This window comes from Ananas comosus, linkage group 3, assembly GCF_001540865.1.
Source record: "Ananas comosus cultivar F153 linkage group 3, ASM154086v1, whole genome shotgun sequence".
NCBI classification, from domain to species: Eukaryota; Viridiplantae; Streptophyta; class Magnoliopsida; order Poales; family Bromeliaceae; genus Ananas; species Ananas comosus.
This window is the reverse complement of record NC_033623.1, coordinates 12842600-12867899: the sequence shown is the minus strand read 5'-3', so window position 1 is coordinate 12867899 and position 25300 is coordinate 12842600. Positions and strand designations below refer to the sequence as shown.

The 25300-nt window shown below is 38.0% G+C and overlaps 3 protein-coding genes across 3 annotated transcripts; 2 read left to right on the top strand and 1 right to left on the bottom strand.

Annotated features, from left to right (window-relative positions):
* LOC109707356 (homeobox protein BEL1 homolog) lies at nt 1-5020 on the top strand. Its single transcript, XM_020228581.1, has 5 exons — nt 1-136; nt 495-1417; nt 2113-2498; nt 3930-3990; nt 4148-5020. The coding sequence occupies exons 2-5, from the start codon at nt 602-604 to the stop codon at nt 4742-4744; spliced, it is 1860 nt and encodes a 619-aa protein (XP_020084170.1). The 5' UTR covers nt 1-136; nt 495-601; the 3' UTR covers nt 4745-5020.
* LOC109707734 (BTB/POZ domain-containing protein At1g63850) lies at nt 11549-14113 on the bottom strand. The gene is made up of 2 exons (XM_020229245.1): nt 13157-14113; nt 11549-13049 (listed from the first exon to the last, which is right to left on the bottom strand). Exons 1-2 carry the CDS (start codon nt 14036-14038, stop codon nt 12033-12035), a joined length of 1899 nt encoding a protein of 632 aa, XP_020084834.1. The 5' UTR covers nt 14039-14113; the 3' UTR covers nt 11549-12032.
* On the top strand, nt 22809-24184 carry LOC109707677 (probable E3 ubiquitin-protein ligase RHA1A). Its single transcript, XM_020229137.1, has one exon. It carries the CDS (start codon nt 23086-23088, stop codon nt 23605-23607), a length of 522 nt encoding a protein of 173 aa, XP_020084726.1. The 5' UTR covers nt 22809-23085; the 3' UTR covers nt 23608-24184.

Here is a 25300-nt window from a genome sequence, read left to right as displayed (position 1 = left end):
CAATCCGAGATCAGCCACTCTTTCCGGGGCAGATCGAAAAAAAAGAGCAATTATGAAAGTGTACGTTGCGGGCATTAAAGCCATGTACAGAGAGGGATTATAAGCTACAAAGCCCATGCGGCGCCCGGTCTATAAGGTTGGTTTGATATATTATATTAACGTTCCCTTTTCTTTTCCACTTAAAAAGATTACTCAGTTTATGGGAAGGGGAAAAGGGTTTTCCTTTTCGTTTACTTGCATAGTTTGGTGGCCATGGTTCGAAGGGTATGGTATGGATAGTAGAACAGGTAATTAAGGATTATGGCCTACATGAAAATCTATCCTCCATGGCCACCTATAGTTATTACGAGTAATTAATCGATCACCAAAGTCCTCTCTTGTAGTTTTTTTTTTTTTTTTTCTAAATTTTCCTTTTTTTTTAAGAGTCTTTAGCTCTTCTGTTGCTTTTCGGTTGGTGAAATTTACTCTTTTTATGGTTCCAATTTGGCCATCAGGATCCAGTAGTTGAAGGGCTCCTCATCATCATCAAATTAAAGAAAGCTTAAAGGAGGTTTATATATAGAGAGGGTGTGGTTTAATTGCTGGGACTGTGCAGGCCGGGATGGCCCATGAGTATCAGCATCAGCAGCATCATCATCATCATCATCATCATCAACCGGATTTTATCTCCGCCACCAACAACGCCGCGGCTGCTACCGCGGTCGCCTTGCACGGCTTCGGCACCAACCATGAGCTGTACGACCTGCAAGCCGGGATGGAGATGCTCGGGATACCGTCGAAGCAGCCCCACGCGCAGAACGTCGCCGACGGCAGCTGGAAAGTCTTCTTCCCGAAAGCCGGGAGCTCCTCGACCATCGGCTTCTCCCAACCATCGACCGATGCCGGCCTCATGGGTGCACCCGAGCCAAACATGGGCACGTGGCCGCCGCAGTCGAATCGGATGGCGGTCGTCGACCAGTCTATCAGGTGCCTGCTCCCTTCGGAGGGGGGCGAGCAGGCTAACAGGGAACTGTCCTTATCACTATGTAACGCCGACCCTTCAGGCAGCGGATTCCACTATCAAGTAGAAGACGCGTCGCTTCGAAAGCCCGAAGATTCACTCCACCAACAAGAAGTGTTCTTCTTCGGGCCGTCGGCGGCGGCCGCGAGCGCACCGATGGCGAGTCTCTATCAGCAGCACCCTCAGCAGCTGAAGAACTCCAAATACTTATTACCGGCTCAGGAGCTACTGAATGAGTTCTGTAGTTTGGGCAAAGAGCACGGCTCTTCGACGCTGAAACGGCAAAGCAAAATATCGAAGCAGTGGGACGAAGGCGGGTCTTCGTCCTCCTCCTCTCCCTGGACGCAGCCTCTCCACACGCTGGAAATCCTCGAGCTGCAGAAGCGAAAGGCCAAGCTATATTCCATGCTCGAGGAGGTATCTGCACCTGCAACTTGCTTTTACCAATATGCTTTGTTAATTATCATCACTCTCAATTCTTCCTAAATTACTCTACAATAACAGCAACTTGAAGAAACTATTACTATTATTATTTACTATTATTATTATTATTAGTAGTAGTAGTAGTAGCAACTATTTACATATAGAGATCGAGGGGGTTGATAAAATTTGATAGGGTTGGGAACATGAAACTGTGGGGGTTCAATTATATGCGGGACTGGGGCGCGCCAGGTACCATTAACGCGGAGCTGCGACGGGACAGGGACAGTTTGTTATTTCGGGGCATCCCATTTACTTTTAGAAACCTCTATTCCTTACCCTTACTTAGGTATCTAGCCCTACCAATCCCCCCATACCCTCTCCTTAACTAATGGAACCCACCGTATCTTTTCTCTTTCGATCATTTCACTCCTAGCTAGTTCCCTCACACTTTCACACAAGTGTTATTCACTCAGTGACTATTAATTTGTTGCCACCAAATGTTCTAGATATGCAAAAGGTTCCACGTACTACGCGATACGGTGCAAGAGGTTGCAATGCTACAAAACAAAAGGGAATAGTCACCTTAGATTCTTCGGAACATTAATTACTCCGCCCTGATTAATTACGTACGTACCTTAGTGTCTTACATGTTTTACCGAAGCCGATGATACAAATTAATTCATGCACAGGTGGATAGAAGATACCGAAGATACTGTGAGCAAATGAGAGCTGTAGTACTGGCCTTCGAGGCAGTGGCTGGAGAAGGGGCGGCCGCGGTGTACTCATCGTTGGCGTCGAAGACCATGTCGAGGCATTTTCGATGTCTGAGGGACGGCATTGTGGGGCAGATAAGCGCGACGAGGAAGGCGATGGGAGAGAAGGATCCGGTCGCGCCGGGCACGACCAGGGGGGAGACGCCGCGGTTGAAGCTTCTCGATCAGTGCCTTCGGCAGCAGAAGGCGTTCCAGCAGCCCGGGGGGACGATGGAGAGCCACCCTTGGCGGCCGCAGCGGGGCCTTCCCGAACGCTCCGTGTCGATTCTCCGAGCATGGCTCTTCGAGCATTTCCTTCACCCGTATGCTCCCTCACTACTTATCTCTACCCCGCACTCTAATTAATGGCATGCGCATATTTAGATGTATTCATACTAGTGCAACCATGCATATGCAAAGATCAATACACCTATAATGCCACCGACTGTCTCTAGTGCAAGTGGCAAAAAGCTTGATAATTGGTATCCGAGATCCTAAGTTCGAATCCTAGTTGATTCACATTTTCAGCTAAGTTTATTTCTAAATAAAATAAACGAAGCGGATAGCATACTATCTTTCTCTCTCAAAAAAAAAAAACACACCTATAATGCCCTATCCTTAGAAAGAGATTTATTTCCCCAATATTTTCTCTTGTTCTTAATTACTATAATTTACCAGAATAAATCTAGAGTTACTAGAGCTGATACTTTCGGGTCCTTTGTCTCCTTTTCCTTTTTTGTAGTATCATTTCAAATTTTTATTTTGAGCTCGTGGTCAAATAACAAAGCTTTAATTAGTTTTACAGAAATAGAAGTTCCCCACTGCTTGAGTAGCTATCAAATTACAATACATAATTTAGGTGTTATCAGGAAAACATTCAGTATTAATTATAGGATTAAACATCAATTTATTTGATAAACCGTGTTGACTTAGTAGTTAATTACGATATTTTGTTAGTGTTAATTACAACCACCAGTTAGTTTGTCTGATCCTTCTAAGTTTGGAATCCTGTTCTAGCCGGTAACATTATTCAAAAAATGCAAATGATCTAAAAGAGTACCTTTTCTACAAATAGTAGATCAAATTCATGGAATTTTTTGGCCAAAATAAATAAATAAACGGGAAAATTAAGTTCGATAATTCTCCTCGTCAGTAACAAATTTTACTCAAGTTAATAACATTATTTCTTGACGAAGTTTAAATAACGTTTGTTTAGTCAGAGCAAAAAAAATATCTTGAATGATAATAATTATGATGGCATCTATAATGCACAATCATGGACTAAGGACAAACCGATATTCATCATGATACGATCAATTTAGGCCTAGCTAGCATTAATCTCATCACAAGAATCCGATCACGCATAGCATGATTGGTTTCATGGTCGGGTCCACGTGATTGCAAACAGCACGAATTAAGTTGTCGCACCAACAGTGCCCAATAATTTGTACTCCAAAGGAAACGTGGGACATGTTGATTCAAGTATATATCATTCATGGTAGGTTAATTGCACCCATTATGCAGAAACTATATCTGTACCTATATAAATCCCTTTTTATCTTAGTTCCTAAAGATCTCACCTTGCCCTAGGATGTATGTATTTACTTGAACGTTTTGATGATATTTTCCTTTTAGCCATTTCGGACAACAGTAACCAAAACCACAATGCCTAGTTCTCGGCGATGATACATCGGAGCGACGAAAACCTAGTTTTTAAATAACTTGCTTAACTTACAGATCCAAATTGACTGCAGGTACCCTAGCGACGTCGATAAGCATATATTAGCCCGACAAACGGGACTCTCTAGAAGCCAGGTATGTATGTGCGCAGAAGTAGTTAACAAATTCTTGAAGAATATATTGTGTTGTCATTGTGTGGATGTTTCCAATGTCGCTGTCCCTTTCTTCGCGACATCGAAAGAATTCTTAGAAAATGTCTCCACAGTATTGTTTGTTCGGATGTCATCTGCAGGTATCGAATTGGTTCATAAACGCCAGAGTAAGGCTTTGGAAGCCAATGGTGGAGGAGATGTACATGGAAGAACTAAAAGAACAAGAAAACCAATCCCCGCGCACTACCACCACTACTATCCACGAAGATAACGACCACAACAACAACCACCACCACCACCACCATTTGGAATCCAATCCGAACCCTAACCCTAACCCTAACCCTAACCCGAACCTCATCGAGCAGAAGCCGACGCCGGTCCAGCTCCTCCACGACTCCGGCTCGCTTGCCTCCATCATCAACAGCAAAGGTGCCGCCGAGCCGCGGGTGGAGAGCTTCGGCTTCGTCGACTTGGATTTCGCGTCGTACGGCCAATGCGGCGGCCACGGCGCGAGGGGCGGCGTGTCGCTGACCCTGGGGTTGCAGCGGCACGACAACGCCTCGCAAGCGCCGACACTCCTCTTCCCGAGGTCAGACCACCACCACCACCAGCACATAGAAGAGAACCAGCAGCAGGCGAGTCAATTCTCCATTAATATGGACGGGGCCGAGGGATCACAGCACCTTCCTTACAGGAACTTAATGGGGGCTCAATTGCTACACGACTTGGCCGGGTAGGAAAAGAGGGTAAGAGGTGGGGTTGTATGAGGACAGGGACACGCTAACGGAAAATGGGTTGATCGATCGATGTGGTTGATTTATATATGTATACTGGATTTAATTTGTACTATATTTTTATTAACTTTCTCCTGGTAGGACGGATATATGTATCTTTGTGGGTCTTGTGATAAGTAGTTTTGGGGTGATATGTATATCGCGACGTGGGGAAAATGTTGTGGCATGCGATTGGGCGGATGAGAGGTCATTGTTTTGGTACAGGAACGTATTAACCTACGTGAACGTACGGATTGCCCAATGTTGAATGGTCGATCGATAGATACTATTGTTTTTGCCAAGTGGGTGATACACACACACACATACACACAAATTTGTCCACGTACTTAATTTGGAGGCATTGCTTGGTTAATTGATTTACAGCCCAAAAGATCAGTGTTTCAATCCTACAATTTGGTCGTTTAAAGATCAAATTTAATTTTATATATATACGTAGTAGTCCAATTATTTTTTTATATATATAATACTAAAATTTAAAAGTAGTTGGCTTGATTTTTTGATGGAAGCTTGTAGGATTTTAATATATTTTGGATTTATTATAGATTTAGCATTAATTTCTGGGTACTTTGAGATCGATCTCTCACTAGTCACTCGCATGCCCAAGAAGAGATACTGTATTGTTTTGGAGGCGTTGGCCGGATGGTCACTTCGCAAATGTTTCTTCTTTTATAATAATTTTTCTGAGCTAAAAAGATGTCGCATGTGAATGCATATAATTCCGGTATTAAATACAAAAAAAAAAAGAAAGCATAAAGGGTTGTATATATATGGTAACAGTTCTAATATATATATATATATATATATATATATATATGAGTTGAGCTAGAATACTATCAGTAGCAAACGGGCTCCGTTGCCACCCAATTGTTTATTATAATGGAGCCTCCAAATCGACGATCGGCATCGTTGAATATGATCTATACTATTTGAAGTATCTAGAAATCAAATTTTATGCTTTTCCGATATTATTCTCTTGTCCATCAAGTGGGCGTAAAAATGAACGGCTGAAAATGAATATTCTCGAAAAAGTGAATATAGGAATTTTGTAATCAAGATCAAGAGTATAGATCATATTTTAAATAGTTTAAAGAATTTTCTAACCAAAATTCAATTGATTTGGATAGTTTACACCGTTAAACGAGAAAACGCCTTATATCTACCATTAAAATTATAAATTTTGAAACCCTTTGATCATTAGGTCAATGATGTCGAAAAGATTTGAAATTTGGTTTCTAAATACTTCAAGTCGTATAGATCATGTTCAACGGTGCCGAGCATCAATTTGAAGGCTTCATCATCGAAAACAAATGGGTGGCAACGGAGCTGGTTTCCTATCGATAGTATTCCAGCTCAACTCTCTCTCTCTCTCTCTCTCTCTCTCTCTCTCTCTCTCTCTATATATAATATATTATATATATTATAATATTATATAGAGTCACGCGCTACTTGCTATAAATAGAACGAAGCCTTGGTGCTATCAGTTTTCCGCCGTTGGATTACCATTTGGATCATTTTTCTCCGAGATAGTAGAATTTCGTGTGTTAGTTCAAAATATTCTACCCATATATATATTATATATATAAGAGATTGATCGAATACTATTAATAGGAAACCCTTTTTTGAGTATCAAGAGTTTTTAAGCTTTTGGATGAAAATCTATAGGTTAGGATATATAGTCAGTTAGAGTTGAGTGGTCGCCCTAGGTCATTGAGTGGGTCCCCACTCTGATGAGTTATAGTAGTTTAATCAATGGTTAGAAATGATAAAAGAGTTGATTCGCAAAGGCTAAAAAACTGGGTAGCAACAATATGGAATTTTGTACAATTGTAGCCTAGTCCAACTCTATATATATATATATTAATATATATCTATATGTATATACTATATATAATATATATATATGAGAGAGAGAGAGAGAGAGAGAGAGAGAGAGTTCGACTGTTATACTATCGATAGTACCAAGCACTTGGTTCTGAATCAATTTTCTGGCGTTAGATGTAACCATTTGCATTTTATTTTTAACCAGTAAATTTACTATTCAACAAACCACAAACTCAATTTTTGGGGTATCGACATCATCCTAAACGCAATTTCTCAATCCAAGAGCTAAGAAACAACTAATAGCACTAAGCACTTAGTGCTATTGATTAGTATTGCCAACCTAGTTCTCTCTCTTCATTTCTCTCTATATATATATAGAGAGAGAGAGAAGAGTCCGAGGCCTACATATGCCCTAATTAATAGCACGAAGCACTTGGTGCTACAGTTTTGCGCTTAGATCTACCCTTTGATCATTTTCATCCGTAAGATCATACTATTCAACCATCACCTACTCAACCCTAAGGGGTGCACATCATCCTAAGCCGCACATCTCTTAATCCAATGACAATCTTCGGTAGCACCAATGACTTATGCTATTAACCGCACATCTTTAATCATGACCAAAAGTTGGGCTGTTTGGCCTAGCTTTGAAAAAGTGATTTCTGAAAAAGTGATTTTTGAGTTTTGGAGAAGGATTTTTGGTAAAACTGTTATGAGCGTTGGCGAGTTTAGATAAAGTGATTTTCTAAGTGATGTCTTCAAAACTGTTTGGTAATTTTTTCACTTTGCAAATCAATATTTTTATTAAATTTTATTTCAAAAATATTTGAAATCTAATTATAAATTTCACTCTTAAAATTAAAATTTTTAAATTTCCAAAATGTATACAAAATTTAAAATTTCGATTTATTTAAAACTATTAAAGTTAATTTTTAAATTTTAATTTAAGAAATCAAAATTTTAAAATTTAAGAATAATAGAAATATAAAATATAAATATAAAATTAAAAATATAAATATAAATATAAATATAAAAATAAATATTATGAATATTAAAATCATATATTTATATTTAAAAATATAAATTTAATTTAATTTCAAAGTTTTAAATATAAAAGAAATAGGGGAAAATATAAGAATGAAATTCAATTTGAAATTTTAAATTTAAAATATAAATAATATGAAATTTAAAATATAATTTTTGTATTTTAAATATAATATTTTAATTTAAAATTCAAAGGTTAAAATTTAAAATTTAACATTTTTCAAAATTAAAAAAAATAAAATTTTAATTTTAAATTTAAAGATTTAAAATTTAATATTTAATTATAAAAGGGTAAAATTTAAAATTAAAATTATGAGATATTTAAAATCTGAAATTTTAAAATTTAAATTATTTAAAATTTAATTTGATATGTTAAATTAATTTAAAACTTAAATTTTAAATTTTTAAAAATTTATAATTTGAGGATTAAAACTGTAATTTAAAATTTAAAAGTTTGAAATTTAAATTTGAAATTTGAAATTTGATAAATTTAAAAATTCCAATTTGAACATTGTTGAAAATGTGGAAATTGAAAATTGAAATTGAATTTTGAAATCTGAAATTGAAATCTGAAATCTGAAATGTAAAATTGAAATTGAAATTAAATTTAAATATTTATATTTAAAATATTAAATTAATAATTTAAATTTAATTTAATTTTAAATTTAATTATTCAAATTTTATAATTTGAAGATTAAATTTTTCTTAAATTTGAATGTTGAAATTTGAAAATTTTAAAATTCTTAATATTTTAAATTTAATAATTTTTAAAATTAAAATTTTAACTCAAAACTTAAATTAAAAATTTTAAAATTTAAAATTTAAAGTTTGAAATCTTTTTTTAAATTTAAATTTTAAAAGTAAAAAATTTTAAAATTCAAATGATCTGAAAATTAAGAATTAAAATTACATTTTATTGTAAACATTGAATTTTAAAATAAAATAAAATTTGATATATGAGTACCAAACGATCAGAAATCAGTTTTCAAGAAGCAGCTTTTTTCAGCTTCTGATTCTTGGGCCCTTCAAGAATCAGTTTTGCATGCCTTCTGAGAGCCAGATCGATTTTAAAATATGACGTTTGCAATGCTCTGATTGGGCGAAAATCACTTTTGCGACCCAAAAGCGGTTTTATTAAAAGCTAGGCCAAACGACCCTTAGTCCTGCTTCTATATATATATAGTATATACTAGTATATATATATATGAAAAGAGAATATTAGAAGTCTTTTCCTTTTCTTGAATTTATTAATTTTTAATTTTCTTAATTTTTACATAGTACTAACATATATTAATACATATAAAATATGAATAAAAATATATGTAAACCCCTCAACTATAGACTATTTTTAAATATTTCCTCTAAATTTTAATTAGTTTTATCGACATAAATCATACTATTGTTTATAATTTTTTCTTACATAAAGTAATAATTAGAGAAGCAAAAGATTGATATGTGCTATTAAATTCAAACCTACATTCTTGAATATTGTGGTTATTTTCTAAAAAAAAAAAAAGATTAATTTGATGAGTTTTATGAATATGATAAATTTATAAAGAAATTATGAAAATACAGTATGGCGGTTCAGTAACTTACAAAGAATATGATAAATTGTTATTTTATCTCGCAGGGCATATATCCCGTAATTTTAAACTCATGACACGTACTTTTCACAATTTCAAACAGAAGCTTTAGTCGCCCTCAGAATCAAATGGGCCTAAAAGATGTAGCAATCAAGTTTGTGAATGGGCTTGGGAAACCAGTTCAAGTATACAGTCCAATTCCAGTCCTAATAAAGAACTAATTAGGGCCTGTTTGGCCTAGTTTCTGAAAAAGTGACTTCTGAAAAAGTGATTTTAGTTTGGAGAAGTGATTTTGCTTAAAAACTATAGAGCGTTTGGCGGAGTTTAGATAAAAGTAATTTTTTCTGAAGTGATTTTAAAAAGCTGGCAAATTAAAAATTTTGAAAAGCTATTTGAAAAGCTATTTAATTTTAGAAATATATTTAAATTTTAAACTTTAAAATTTAAAATTTAAAATAATTATGAAATATAAAATTTAAAATTTAAAATTTGAATATTTAAAATATAAAATTTAAAATTTGAATATTTAAAATTTAAAATTAAAAATTTGAATATTTAAAATTTAAAAATTAAAATTTTAAATTTTAAATTATAAAATTTTAAATTTATAATTTGAAGATTAAAATTTATAAATTTTTAATTTTAAAAATTTGAAATTTATAATTTGAAGATTAAAATTTATAATTTAAAATTTAAAAATTTTAAATTTTTACATTTAAATTTTAAAATCTAAATTGTCAAATTTGAAATTTAAAATTTGAAATTTGAAATTTAAAATTTGAAATTTGAAATTTGAAATTTTAAAATCTGAAATTTGAAATTTGAAATTTAAAATTTTAAAATCTGAAATTTGAAATTTGGAATTTGAAATTTGAAATAAAATTTTAAATTTTAAAATCTAAAATTTGAGATTTGAAATTTAAAATTAAAATTTAAAATTTAAAATCTATATTTCAAATTTTAAAATTTAAAAGTTAAAATTTAAAAATTTTAAAATGAATCTGAAAATTAAAATTTAAAATTTAAAATTAAAATTAAATTTAAATATTAAAACTAAAATAAAAATAAAATTTTGAAGTTAAAATCCAAAATCAGAATCAGTTTTCAAGAAGCAGCTTTTTTCTGCTTCTGATTCTGAGGCCTTCAAAATCAGTTTTCTGGTTTTAAAAAGTAGAATCAGATTTTAAAAGTGAGTTGCCAAACGCTCTATTGAGCCGAAAATCACTTTTTAGCCCAAAAGCGCTTTTTAAAAGTTAGGCCAAACACCCCCTTAGTTTGGCGAAAAAAACAATACACATCCTATGTTGTGCAAAATAGCTGGCCCAATAAAAAAAATAATACCTGGACCTAAACTAGGCTCGGGCATAATTATAGAAACAGGCGTTCACTTCACAGAAATATGAAAAAAATCCTGACCTGGTAACTTCCATTAATTAGGAGGTGTTTGATTAGAATAAGTATATTAAGGTGAAAAAGTAAAATTCAGATAACTTAATATCTTTCAGAGAGGAAGTAGTCAAAATCTTAGAACTATTGTTTGAAAGGATGCTTTTGCCAAACAGAATTTTCATGCTTCCGCTTCTCTAGTAAAAAAAAGTTTGTTTGGTAAATTGCTGCCGTTTGTTTATCTACCTCACAGTTTATTTTTTTTTTTTTCGTTTTCTTCTCATTCTTTTGATCTTTCGAAGGTAAATCGCGGCCTAATTGTTACTGCTTTCATTAATGTAGATAGTTGTACCAGTCTTGGTGCAGGAGCCAAGCATTTAAAAAACAAATTCTTAAGCATTTACTACAGCTAGAAACTGAAATAGGCTTCCAAGTTCCAGGTCCCCAAATTTTGATCAACCCCTGTTAAATTTCCAAAAGATATTAAAATTAAATTTTTTTAAAATCAAACAGGCCCCACACCCACCATAAAGGGGAATAAAAGCCCCTGATATAGTGATATACAAATACAACGTCATGTAAAAAAAGCACATTGTCGCAGGCACGTAATCCCAAAGAGCACACAAAGCACAGAAGAAAAGGAATAGCCAACAAGGTGTAAAGAAATCATTGGTCTTGGTTGTGGTAAGATCCAGAACCCAGAGGAGGGCATTTTAAAGCGTTAATGCACATGGCCAAAGAAACCTAGAGCAATATCTAATTGGTGACCAAAGGTTTTAATGCACATGGCCTGGTTTCCAAGCAGAGGGAAAAATAAATTTAAAAGAAAAAAAGAAAAAGAAAAGAAAAGGAGGAAATGCACTATTTACCAAATTACAATGTATTGTGATGCACAATGCATTGAAGGGAGAAGGGGGAAACAAAGTATTCATCGTCTTTAATTCCAAAGCCGCTTCCTTTTTGCTCTATACGCAACAACAATCATGAATAAATGTTAGCATCAATTGGCGTACTTGTATTCCAAACAATTCCCAGTAGATTCCGGTCAAATTTTCTTCACTAGTCTTATAATGAACAGATGATCATCGTCCTAGAATCAAGCAACAAAACAAGAAAGGATCAAACAGGGCAGATTAAGAAGAGAAGATAATGCTAATGCTGAAAATCTGGTCTCCAAAGATATACTCGAGGGGCTTTATAATAGCTCTTGTTCTCTGATACTATAAACTAACAGTGAAAACCGCCACCGGAGAAAAATACTTGGGTTCCATAAGATTAAAACCAAAGATATTCGGATTTGGCAATCCCTCTTGACTATTGATGAATGAGTATGTTTTGCCGCAGCATTTCCAAACTAGGCCCCAAGAAGATTAGCAAGTCACGCCCAGTGAAGCCACTCAGCAAGAATTCTCCGAGACGGCGGTGATACTGAGCTGCGGCGGCGGTTCGGGCTCGCCGTTGCGCCGCCAGAAGGCCCTCCGCCACCACACCTCGAACCCCCTCTGAATATTGGGGCAATCCTCGCCGGAGTTGAGAAACCGATCGAACCACGCGAGAAGAATCTCCTGCTGCATCGCCAGCGGCAGCGTCAAGATGGTGTTGGCGAGGCCGTCCTCGACCAAATGGCGATCGAGCCCTTTACACGCCCTCCTCATCCACCCGAAATCCTCGTAGAACGGCTCGAGCCACGTCTTCAGCAGAAGGCACCGGGCCTCCTTCGACGCCAGGATCTGGCCTTTTCCGACTCCGACGAAGAGCCGGGCCGTGACCCGGCTCACCTCGAACCGGTGGATCGCCGGGACTTTAGGGTGCAATTCGGCGAGCTCCGCCTCGGCGGCCCAGGTTGTTAGGAAGTGGTCGGCAATTTGGCGGTCGACGAGGATGTCGAGCATCCAGTGGAGGTTGTCGGCCTGCCGCGCAATCTGGGCGGTGTCCGAGGGGTCGGAGGACGCGACGGGAGGGGCGGGGGCGGCGGCGGCGCGGAGGAAGTGGTGGCGGAGGAGGCGGAGGCAGCCGTCGCAGGCGGCGTAGAGCGAGTCCTTGCTGAGGTCTCCGCCGGAGGCGGAGGAGGAGGAGGGGGGAGCGGCGACACCGTTGCTCTCGCGGAGCATCTTGGAGACGAGGCCCTTCATCTCCCTCCTCGCCTTCTCGTCCTTCCCTTCCAGCACGACGTGGAGGAGCCGCACGAGGATCTCCTCGCCGGCGCCGCCGTTCCCGCTGGCCTCGTCGGCCGCGGACGAAGGGCCTGCTTCGAGGGAGACCCTCTTCAGCACCTCCCCTGCACCGGAGCTCTCCAGGCGCAGCTGGGTGAGCAGCGACGCCACCTTCTCGTCCTCGTCCTCCGCCCACGGCGCCGCCTCCAGGTATTCGAGGCAAGAGAGAACCCCCGCGTCGAAGACGATCGCCGCCGACACCTACAACCAAAGGGAAAAAAAGGAAGAGGAAAAAGGATTTCGAATTCAGAGTAAAACATATGAAGAATATTAGTTGGTGCGGTCTGGTCGTGGCATGGTGCGTGCACCTTGAGGATGCCGAGGACCTTGGCGACGTCCTCCTTCATGAGCCTGCGGCGGAGATCCTTGCAGTACATGAGGCGGAGGGTCTCGATGTAGACCTCGACGTCGTCGCAGTCAGAGATCTCGACGACGTGGGGGAGGGCGCGCTGCTGCCTGGACCAGCGGTCGGAGAGCTTGGCGGCGAAGAAGCGGCTGTGGGCGACGAGGATGTGCCGGTGGACGCTGAGGCAGACGGCGAGCCCGTCCTTGGAGGCGAGGGTGAGGCGCACGTCGCTCGACTCGGGGTCGTTGAACTGGCTCCCGGGGCTGCGGCTCCCCAGGAGCTCCGCGACGCGCTCCTGGAGCTGGGCCTGGCGACTCTCCGCGCGCAGCTGGGGGAGGGGCGGCGGCGGCGGCGGCGGCGCTGCAGCTGCAGCTGCAGCTGCGGCGGCGACGGAGCGGGGGTGGTAGTCGTGCTCGTTGGCCATCATGTCGAAGAGGGTGGGGCTGGAGCGGGTGGGGGGAGGCGACATGGGGTTGAGGAGCCCCGCGTTGAGGGCCGAGTTGAACTTGCTGTAGCTCGACGGGTAGGGCGGCGCGCACGCGGGGTACGAAGGCGCCGTGTTCGCAGCCGCCGCCTCCATGGGGTCCGAATCCAGAGGAGGAGGAAGCGGGAGAGCGCGGTGTGGAGGAGGAGTGGGAGTGGGCGGGGGCGGAGAGGAGAGTGGGGCGCAGCACCAGGGGGCGGCGTCGGAGGAGACGACGTCAGGGGAGGACGGGGGAGGAGCCGCTGCAGCTGCTGCTGCGGCGGCGGTGTCGCGGCGTTTGCGGCGCTTGGAAGTGAGGGGGCTGGGCGTCTGGTGGGATTGTTTGGGGGTGTGGGTTTTGAGATGCGCGGAGGCGCCCATCGGACGGAGGACCAGGAGACGATCGAGATGGGGGGCCTCAGAAACTGCGCCCCTCCCCACAGAACCCGTTGTCGTCTTTTGGGATTGAGAGCAGAGAGAGAGAGAGAAGGTGTTTAGTGTTACGTGGAGGTGGGATCGGCGATTGGTTCGATGGGATCGTCCGTTTTTGTTGGATGCGGGTCGAAAGAGTGGCTTGTGGGGAGAAAAAAGCAATGAATGCGCGATACAAGAGGGAGGTGAATGAATATATTAGAACAGTACAAAATAAACTGGGGCGGTTCGTCTGTGTCGGCGATTTTAGCCGTGCTGCCGTGCTGCCCTGCTGCCCTGCTGCCATCGCCTAGTGCATTGTCGTTCTAAGTCCGGCTTTGTTGGGGTGGTGAAGACTGAAGAGGGCGTGAAATGATAAATACCGACGCGGACATTCCTTGGGCACGTAATACTGAGGCTAGGATTATAGTATGTCACGGGCGCCTTTATTAGAATCTCTATGTTAATACGTCCCAAAATATATATATATATATATATATAATATATATATATATATATATATATATATATATAGAGCTAGGCTACTATACTATCGGTAGCAGGAGAGCTCCGTGCTACCAAGTTTTTTCGATGATGCGGCTTCCAAATCGACGATCGGCCCGTTAGACTTATCTACACTATTGAAAGTATTTAGAAACTAAATTTCATAATTTTTCAATATTATTTACCTATCAAACAAGTAGTCTAAAATTGAACGGCTGAAAAATAAAAAATCTCATAAAAATTGATAAAAGATTTAAATTCAAAATCAGATATACTGATCTTACTCTAAATAGTTTTCAAATAATTTCAATAGTCAATAGTGTAATCAAGTCTAACAGAGCCGGTCGTCGATTCAGAAGCCGCATCATCGAAAACAACTTCGGTAGCACGGAGTGCTCCGTGCTACCGATAGCATAGTAGCCGAACTCTATATATATATCTAAAACAAACAAACAAACAAAGAAAACTGATTATAAAACGTCCCCATATCACAAAAAAAAGTGTTCTATTATAGTAAAAATATTTCTGATATATTAGAATGAAAAATTGAGACATTACAATGTAGTGTCATTTAGTAAGATAACTTAATACTGTTTAACGTCTTGTTTTTGCTATTGTATAAGAAGAACTAAATTTTTACTCCTTCCTTAAAAGTTTGGAACCTAAATCTTAATTTACTTTGTATTATAGTTGGATTTTTATTTTTTTTTCTTCATAGAAAGTTTTTTTTTTAACATACATGTGTTTTTTTTTAGAGATAGGTAGAACGCTACCTACTTCGTTTATTTCATTTAAAAATAAATTTAGCAAAAAATATGAATCAACTAAATCGAATCTGGGTTCATGTACCAACCATCAAAATCCGTTGCCACTTGCTCTAGAGACGGTCGGTAACAACAGATTATGTTAACAACAACACAAACTATTATGAATAGAGTCCGAAGGTCGTGCTGTTTGTGTGGTGGCCCCGAGAGACACAGTCCTCGTAAAAACTCCTCATTCTTGTTTTTGGGTGGAAGAGCCTAAAACAAGTCAAAAAAAAGCTCATTACCTTAATAATGCTCCTACTGAGTTTAATCAATCAAGGCGCTATCGCACCATGTGATGCTCCATCTCAATCTGCTTTTTGGCCTCTTTTGTTTTCTCCCTATAATTGAAGTACTTACATTTTCTCTTTCTCATGGAGCTAGGTTGCACCAACTACAAGTTACAGTACCAAATGCATCAAAAATCCACGCGAGAGTGAGGGCCGTGTGGCGCTTTTCCGCGCTTCGGCCTTTTGTTCTTTGCCTGCGCTTGTAGACGAAGCCCGGAAAAGCATTACAGCGAAGGTGTGAGGGATCCATGCTCATCTCCTTTGAAACTTTAAATCCAAAAAGCAGAAGAGCATATGCTTTTATGTCGAAGAAAGCTAATAAACATGACGGAACAGCTGGGCATATTTAAGTATCCGAATAAGTTATCTAATTGTGGCTTATTTTGTCATTCATTACATGACAGATAATATTATCTTACTTTGAAAAAGATAACTAAATATAAAATATCCATTTTTACTCTAAACAAGTAATCACAATCTCGACTTACAATCGCAACAAAAGGTTCTTACACCAAATAAGATATCACCCGATATTTCATCCTACGTTTTTTTTTTTTTTTTTTTTTTTTTTTTCATTTAAAAGAGTTGTGAGTAGTCGAGGTTAAGTTTAAATTTATTTCGTGACTCGTGAGTGTGTCTTTCGCCAGAGCCGGACTCAAAAAAGGACTACCCATCGTTCGTATTCTAATAATAGTTGTCGCTAGCTAGAAGCACACAAAATCAAAATACTTGTGCTTACAAATCAAGTTAGTATTGATTGTTCTAGTACTTAATAGTTAATTATTTGCTTCGGGTTGGTAGTATATCCTTAGAAGTAGGAACGACTAATAATGTTAAAACTAATTTTAAATTATTATATATTAAATCTTCTTTAGAGTGATTTCAACAGTATGTGTCCAATGTGTGATGCAAATCAAGCTTCGCTTACACATTAAAAAAGAGAAAAAAGAGGATTTAGACCTTCATCTTGGTTGCCAAAAGCAAAAAATATATGCAGTGCGCCAAGACAGGATTCATTTTTTGAACCCAACCAGGTTGAGGCCCAGCCCGTAATGTTTTATCTATCCTCTTTACACCTGAATCCAGCGCCGTGTCTTACATTAAGCTCAAACTAGAACATCAACCCGTACGCGCATTGCTTTTATTTGCCTCATATAAATTCAAAAAATTATACTTAATACTCTAATAATTTTATTTTTATTTCACTATGACGATCTATCATTAAACTGAATATATTCGCGATTTAAAAAAAAATTACTTTGTTATCTTATTTTATAACAGATTTGTAAAAATGTAAAATAGTTAAGCGTAATTTTTAAACGACAGAGTGACAAAATAAAAATATGCTAAAACAAAAAAAAAAACTAAAATTTATCTTATTATTAAATTACCGAGATAACCCCTTTCTTTACTTGCGATCGATGAACTAAACGTAGGATTCACAAAAACTGGCTCCAACAAAAAGCAAACAAAATAGTAAGTAATCCTCCCCCTTAAAAATAGCCAAAATGAAAAGCAAGCAAACCATTGCATTCAACATTAATTAGTTGTCTACGTACGATATACGATGAAAACTTGGTTCATATAAGAGAGTTGTATGCTTTTTTTTTTTTTTTTTTTTTTTTTTTTTGATGCAGTGGCCAGGTACTAATTTGTTATCAGTTCTTTTCGGTGCGTGTGACTTGGACCGCGATGGGCAAAGAGCAAGTAGGGGACAACCCACGTGGGTGGCTGCTTCAACCTTCATTTTTCTTGTGGGGTTGGCGGAGGTCGGTGTCCTCTCGTCCGGAGGAAAAATTCTATAATGCGACGGGTATATTATTGACGTGGCGTAATAAATTAATTAAATATTTTTTTTTATAAATATATATTTCATCATGATTGTAAAAAAATATTTTTATTATATTTTTGTTTGAAAAGTAGATGTATGATTGGCTTATTATTAATGACGTGGTGCAAGTGCGACCGTGTAGTATTCCTCCGTCCACAGGTGGTGAGAATTGAATGCGAAATCGATGATGATTTGGACGCCCCTCGAGACGGACTTTTCTTCTGATCTGTTGATGTGTTTTTAAATTTAAAAAAAATTTCAAATATTATTCATGCGATTTCACACTTTTTCATTTTAGTATTCTGTGGTTTAAAGTGTAACGAATTAGTATCCTGTGGTTTCATTCTTCTCTTTTTATTATCCATTTCACTAATTTTTCTTCGTTAAATCAGTGACAAAGTTAAAACTAAAAAGTACTAAAGTGAATATCAATAAACCTAAGTGGGATATTTGAAGTTTTTTGCGTATAGTTTAACGACATGATACTAACTTGATACATTTTAAACCATATGGTATTAAAGTGAGAAAATACAAAACCACACGAGTGGTATTTGAAGTTTATCCTTAAATTTATTTAATTACTACTTCCCACATCATGTGTATTTTCTATACTAGCATGTAAGAGTAACACTTTAGAGAATCCGCTGTAATGCTAGAACAATCAAAATTATCATTAAAACATTGACTTATTTCAATTTATTAATAACAACTTACGCTTCTTAAATTATTGACTAAATTAATATGGGGACTGAGCTATTCCAATCCTCCTCTATTGAGAGGATAAAATTTGAGTTACGTACATACCAATCAACAAATCATATTACCACACAAATAAAATAACTACGAAAATAAGTTTTAAGGGAGATTAATGTTGTAACAATTTTAGAAAAGATTTTTGTCTCCGTAAAATGTCAGTGGAACAAAACCAATAATATCACTTCGAATATCCTTTACTTCAATTGAACTCTACTAATGGTGTTAACACTTCGTACAAAATTAATATTGTGAAAAATAATATAGAAATAATAATTTTTTATTAATTTGTAACTTTATCATCTTCAAAGTTCAAACACCCCCTAAAAAAAAAGGGTTTTATCAGTAATATATAAATGTGCACAAAAAACCTCTTAACTTCTAATCTTCCAATTATGGGCAAAACTTTGGTGGGGCCACTTCGACTCTTTTTGAGTTTTTTGAGCACACACTCATTTCCACCCAATACTCCAATAGTGACTTCAATTGTAACATGCCTAGTTCAAATAGTTGGGAGAAAAAGATAACATGCTATCCGCTTTATTTATTTTAAAAAAAATAAATTTAGCTGAAAATATAAATCAATTAGGATTCGAATTTGAAACTCGGGTACTAATTAACCATTAAGTCCTTTGCTACTTGTGCTAGGAACGGTCTGTCCTAGTTCAAGTAGTTGCTTGCGCTAGGGACGGTCCGTCCTAGTTTAAGTAGTTGGATATGAATTAAGTGTTTTAAATAGTGATAGTCACCAAAATAATGTATTTTTCAGGTTATACATTGTAGACAAAATATTTGTGGTAGCCTAAACATATCATTCCTGGGCCTCACAAGACAACAGATTTGGAGGGCAAGATGAGAGAGGAGGCTAATTGAGGGGCCCCAAGGAGATCTTGTTTTATAGGACCAAATATTGTCACCGTTCATTTTTAATCTTATGAAGGCTCGTGTATCTCGTGCAACAATTACACTATCTTCATATTCTTTATCGTGTACTGCACTTTGGAGATTCTCGAGAGGTTTGAAAGTGATAATTCATGGCAATGCACCACAATTAGTCACTCCTGCCTCAACATGACTCCAACAAAGGAACGAAGGAAGGATAACAACAATAAGAGATGAAAAAAAGAAGAAAAAGAATAGTCACTCATCTAATGATCATTACAATGACAACATAATATGCAAGAGACCATTTGTTTAGATGTATTTGTAAATATATTATAGTTGGAAATATATACATGCAACTTAAAATGCAGGACTATTTATGACTATAGACATCTTGTTTAATATATTAGATGTAGTCGAAAGTGCTGCCGTTATAACTATGGCAGTTGAATTTAAATGTATCAAACTGTAGACACCAAATTAAAATATACATTTAATTACAACTACATACAATATTCAAATAGTCTCTAAAGTAATCTTAGCTACTCAGCTGGATCTAACAGGAGCGGATGATCAATTAGTCGAGAAAAAAAAAAAAATCATATTTCAATGGAATTGGTTGTGTTTTGCGCTATCACTCTCAGAAACAAAGAGAATATTTTTTCTATCGTTCTTATTCATCACATGTGATGCACACTATGCCTGCAATTTCTAATAGAAACAAAGTGGATGTATAATTGATATGAGGACACTGCGTTATTCACCTCCAGTTAGAAGAATCGCTCTCCATCTGGGCCCTACGTAATTTTGGTAGGTTTCTTTCTTTCTCCTATCAAATCTAAATCACTGATATATGCCGATTAGCAAACACCAGGAATCGACATGCACCGGCGCAGCTGCTACTGCAACAGGGAGCACATTCGTTTTCGCATTTAATTTCATGAGCCGCCAACAGACCCATGTCTAGTCACATTTGCCCTGACACATCTTTTTCCATCTTAGAAGGTGATTGATCGATTTAATTTGTAAATCGAGATCTTAAACCGTGCTTCATAAGAGTGAAAATACTAGTTTTGCCCTGTTCATGAAGTTCTTAATTACATCTATCTACCTGTAGTCCTTACTCTTTAATAAGAGAGTTCAAACTCTATACCATACCAAACAAGATGTTTGGCTTAGGTGTCCAAAAGTAATTCTGAGTTCAAAAGTAATTTTTCGCTCAATAGAGTATTTGACAATTTAGTTTTCAAATTTTAATTCTAATTTTTAGAATCGGTTTTCTGATTTTTTAGATCACCTAAAATCAGAAGCAACTAAAATCTTTCCTCTTAAAATCATATTCTGATTTTGAACTCAAACTTTAAATTTTTACTTTAATTTTTGATTCAAAGTTTAAATTTAAATTTTTAAATTCATTTTTGATTTTTTTAATTTCAACTTTTAAAATTTAAAATTTAAAATTTAGATATTAAAATTTTAAATTTTAAATTTAAGATAAAATTTAAAATTTGAAATTTTATTTTTAAAATTAAAACATCGAATTTTAAATTCTTTACAAATTTAAATTTTAAAATAAAATTTAGTAAAAATATTATTATATGCAAAAATCATAAAAATTTTGCCAAACAACTTTACAAAATCACTTCTGAAAAATCACTTTTATATTTAAATTCAGCTAAACGCACTATAACCATTAACAAATTATTTTTTCAAACGAAAATCAATTCTACAAAAAAAAAAAAAAAAAAAAAAAAACTTTTTAAGAAGCCGAAGGGGTCCATTGTATATATGCATCTGAACAGAGAGCGTTGAGTTCTAAAACGCTGGGAACTTTTACTACTTATTAATTGGAGGCGCAGAATATATCCGATGTTCTCTTTACAAAAAGTGGACCAAGTGCAGGCAATAATTTCCGTGTACTCCTCTCACTATTGCAGTGGACTCGCTTATGGCGAGAGCCAGAGCCAGCTATTATCTGGGCTCCTTATGGCCGCTGCTTTTGTGCTCCAAATCCAATTAAATCACACATACACACACACACACACACACACACACACACACACACATATATATATATATATATATATATATATATACTACCTATTCCGGGGGGAAATAAAAAGGTTAAAAAGCGGCAAAAGAATTCCTTCATGTGATTTCTCTGCAGTGTTAGTACGGAAAGTCTATGGACATGTCCCAAAAAAGATGAGAAACTATTCCGGTTCGTGAGATTACAGCTGGCTTCATCACACTCACATGAATATTTAACTTAACCAATTCAAAGCACATTAAAACATTAATCTAAGTTGATTTTATCATCTCTCTCTCTCTCTCTCTCTCTCTCTCTCTCTCTAACATGCAAAGAACAAGACAAACCAAGCATCAGAAGCAGCAGAAAACAAGAATTAATTGCCATTTTACCGTAAATAGACTATTATGGTAAGATGAAAAGCTGGTTTAGTCACATGGATCAACCGAATGAGATAAGCAACATCGTCTTATCTTAATAATATATATATAAGAATGCACGTCATGCATCACTTATACATATGTAGCGGCTTCAGCTAAATCATGGTTAGAATGGGAGATATTGCAGATTCCAGATAAGAACGAATCCGTCCGTTTAGTTAGGCTTAGAAGTGTTTGTTGCGGTATTATTATGTGTTCCTCGTAAAGTTAACCTATAAGAAAGGTCCCAAAAGCAGTTTAGGATGTAAGGATAATATATTCATTGGGGATCTATGCAAGTGCTTAGCTGTTAGGGATGGCTTTTTATAAAGGGGCGAAAGCTGGAGCAAAATTATTTAGGGGGGACTCAGGAACTGTGTCCTAAGATTTGCTCCCATGTTTGGGAATAGTTTTTATGTCCTATTTTAAGGAATCATAGATATTTAACTAGAGAAAATGGCTTAGGGCTCGTTCCAGGTCAATATTTTATCAAACGTATGTGATGTCATAATTATGTTACAAATATCTGTACTTAGTATGAAGAGTCGGTTTGAACTGTAGAATACTCAAAAGTTGTTGAAGTATAATACATTTGACATGCCCAATTAGGGTTTGAATCGGGGTAAACCCAGATTCAAGCCGACCTACTAAAACGTAGAAGCTGTTGTGACCCACTTGCGCGAAGAATGAGACAAAGGGGGCGCAAAGCTATATCGTGCAAAGAAGAAAAGAATCCATGAGTGGTTGCCCCAACTTTAGATGATGACTCCACAAAGCATGACCCATCAAATACCTGTGGAGTTTCGTGGGCAAAGCGCACCTTCCGATGACCATCTTTTTCTCCGTTTAACAAATTAATTTTTTACAGCTTACTCACAATTTCTCACGGTACCACAAATATTCGAATAGATTGACTTTATACGCTCCATAGAAATTATTAAAACTCATTAATTAACCGTCGAGTAGATAAAATTAACTCACAAGAATATATTCTAGGGTATGTATATTTCTAATAAAACTAGCTTTTAACATATCTGTCGATTCAGATGCTCATTAGACCTCTCATGTAAATAAAAAAGTGATGTGACGGTGGATATCTAAAAGTCAGATTTAGTGGAGGAGGTAGACTCTCGAACTGCCGGAAAAAAAAAAAAAAAAAAAGAAGTTTACATTTTGGTGCACAGAAATTTTGAAATTTTCTGGACACCAAACCGCGGTGAATTTGCGCCCAATGACGAACTTCCATTTCGCACAACAAATCCTACACTGCTCGTCCTCCACCCCCTTTATTAAAGAAAGGGTTCTTGCTCCTACCATCCCAGCCTCAAAAAGTGTTCGAGAGAGAGAGAGAGAGAGCTAAAAAGGAAGAGAAAGCAGAGCATTTGAGAGGAAGGGGAGATCAGGAAATTAAAGGAGTAGTTTTTTTTTGTACCGAGGAGGGTTGTTGTTGTTGTTTTTGTTGTTATAATTTGGGGGAGGGGGGGGTGGTTCTCCGGTGGTGAGATGGGGTTTCCGGTGGGGTACTCGGAGCTGCTGCTCCCGAAGCTGCTGCTGCAGCTGATCCTGTTCCTGGGCCTGCTCCGGCGCGTGCTCTCGTGGGCGTTCGGGGCGGTGGGCCTGGGCGACCTGCTCGACCCGGACGCGCCGTGGGCACCCGACGCGCACGCGGCGCCGCAGCCCCGCCCGGCCCCGGCCGTGGACGACGTGCTCCCCGTGGTGCGCTACGACGAGCTCCGGCCCCTCCCCCACCCGCGCGGGGGCGGGGAGAGCTGCGCCGTGTGCCTCCACGACCTCGACGGCGCCGCCGAGGTCCGCCGCCTCGCCAACTGCCGCCACGTCTTCCACCGCGGCTGCCTCGACCGTTGGATGGCCCACGACCAGCGCACCTGCCCCCTCTGCCGCGCCCCCCTCCTCCCCGCCGACGCCCCCGCCCCCGCCCCAGACGCCGCCGACTACGACTACGCCTTCTCCTTGCCCAGCCCGGCGCTGCTCCTTCCCCACCAGTTACTCGGCGGTGGGTACTAATTTTCTGAATCGAAAACAGCTGGGGTGGGCTTGCAATTAGAGAGGTAGAGGTTGGGAGTTCTTGTATATATAGTTGGATTTTAAAGTTTGGGATCTGACTGGTGGTGCATGGCACGGCATGGCATGGCATGGCGTTTCAAAGGGCTGCTGCTTCTGGTTTGGGATTGGAAACAAAGACCCGGATTGAAGGAAAAGTCAAAAAAGAAAAAAAAAAAATGAAGATGCTTTGATTCATTTGGTTGGGTTGAATTGATTTGGGTTCAGACGAGGTTTGTTTAACTATGCCCGAATGGATTCGAGGTGGAATGTGGAACTGATTTCATCCGAGATCTCTGATTCCTGGCGAGTGGTCTCTCCTGAGACCTTGATCAGAGGCAAGGAGAAAGGACAGAAGAGACTACGAATTGGATATGTAGATTTCCTCTTCCTACTATATCTTTTCTTTTTTGGTATTTTTTTCTTATTCCCCCCTGCTGTTGATTAGTTATTTTACCACTGATCAGTGAACATCTTTTCTTTTACTAGTATTTTTCTTCGTCTAATTATTCGATCCGGAGTTGATGATTTGTGAATTAAATCTATGGAATTTGCTAAGTTTTAACAGTGAATTGGGCAAAATGTAGCAGCTTAACTGCCGCCATGTTGAAAGAGCTCCATTCCCAGGGACCCTGTGGCAGAATCCCTATAGTTGAAACCATAAATGTGTATAATAATCTTCATGGACTATCGTACGTGCATAGGATGTGATAGTTGGTGTTTTGCGGTGCAACTACTAACGTTGGCTATTTAAAGACCACGTTAGCTATTTAAGACCTGGGCCACCAAAGTTCACTCTTCAGATAGAAGTTGCTGTAGTTGAGAACTTAAACAGTTAGGCATGCGCGAAATGCTGTTTTACTCATGTCCCCAATTAGTTCCTACAGTAATAATGAAAATCAATGTACATTCTTCTAATTATAACTTTAAGAGCAAAGCTTTGCGCACCTGGGAAACTTCGAAACGCATTCAAACGGCGGTACTCTAAAATGATATCTGATTGCAGAATGATGAACCTGACTATTCAAAATCAAAACTGAGCCAAACCCGATCAGCCGCTTACTATTCATTCCCTCTGAGAGATAACATAAGCCACCATTTTTTTTTTTCCTGATTCAGGTTCCAACATTAAGGTAAAACCAAAGAAAGATAAGTTGCAAAAGCATAAAATGTAACAAATAGAAGTCGATAAACAGTTGATAAGTCAACAATGAAGGCCTTTAAAAGTGCCTTTTGAGGCTTGGTACATAAATAAATCTAGGAAGATGAAGTCCCGATGCGAACAAACAAGAAGGGAAAAAAAACAAATCAGGAAGAAATGGTCAAACATGTCACCACATGCATTCCACATTTTGCCTGGTTTCAATAGACAGATTGTTGATCTCACATACACAGGAAATTATTATCTTATTCATAATGAGGAAAAAAAATCTGTAAACTGAACGGCCGATAAATATTTTTCAGTTACATTCTTGAACCACACAAGAAATATAAAGTAAAAACATCTCAAATAGAATGATGGGAAACGAGTTGGCAAGACATTACCCATCAAAATTTTCTTGTTTCGAGAGCAAATATGCAAGTCCAAGAGACCATCTCAGTAAAATGCATGGAGGATCCAAATGAAAAATCTCTGAGAAAATGAAATGACCTGAAT

Excerpts from the sequence above, each read along its gene's own strand:
- LOC109707677 (XM_020229137.1), top strand. The coding sequence starts at position 23,086 with ATGGGGTTTCCGGTGGGGTACTCGGAGCTGCTGCTCCCGAAGCTGCTG.
- LOC109707356 (XM_020228581.1), top strand. The coding sequence starts at position 602 with ATGGCCCATGAGTATCAGCATCAGCAGCATCATCATCATCATCATCAT. Across the intron at positions 1,418-2,112 it reads TATATTCCATGCTCGAGGAG|GTGGATAGAAGATACCGAAG; the intron begins GTATCTGCACCT and ends ATTCATGCACAG. Across the intron at positions 2,499-3,929 it reads TTCGAGCATTTCCTTCACCC|GTACCCTAGCGACGTCGATA; the intron begins GTATGCTCCCTC and ends AATTGACTGCAG.
- LOC109707734 (XM_020229245.1), bottom strand. The coding sequence starts at position 14,038 with ATGGGCGCCTCCGCGCATCTCAAAACCCACACCCCCAAACAATCCCAC. Across the intron at positions 13,050-13,156 it reads AGGTCCTCGGCATCCTCAAG|GTGTCGGCGGCGATCGTCTT; the intron begins GTGCACGCACCA and ends CTTTGGTTGTAG.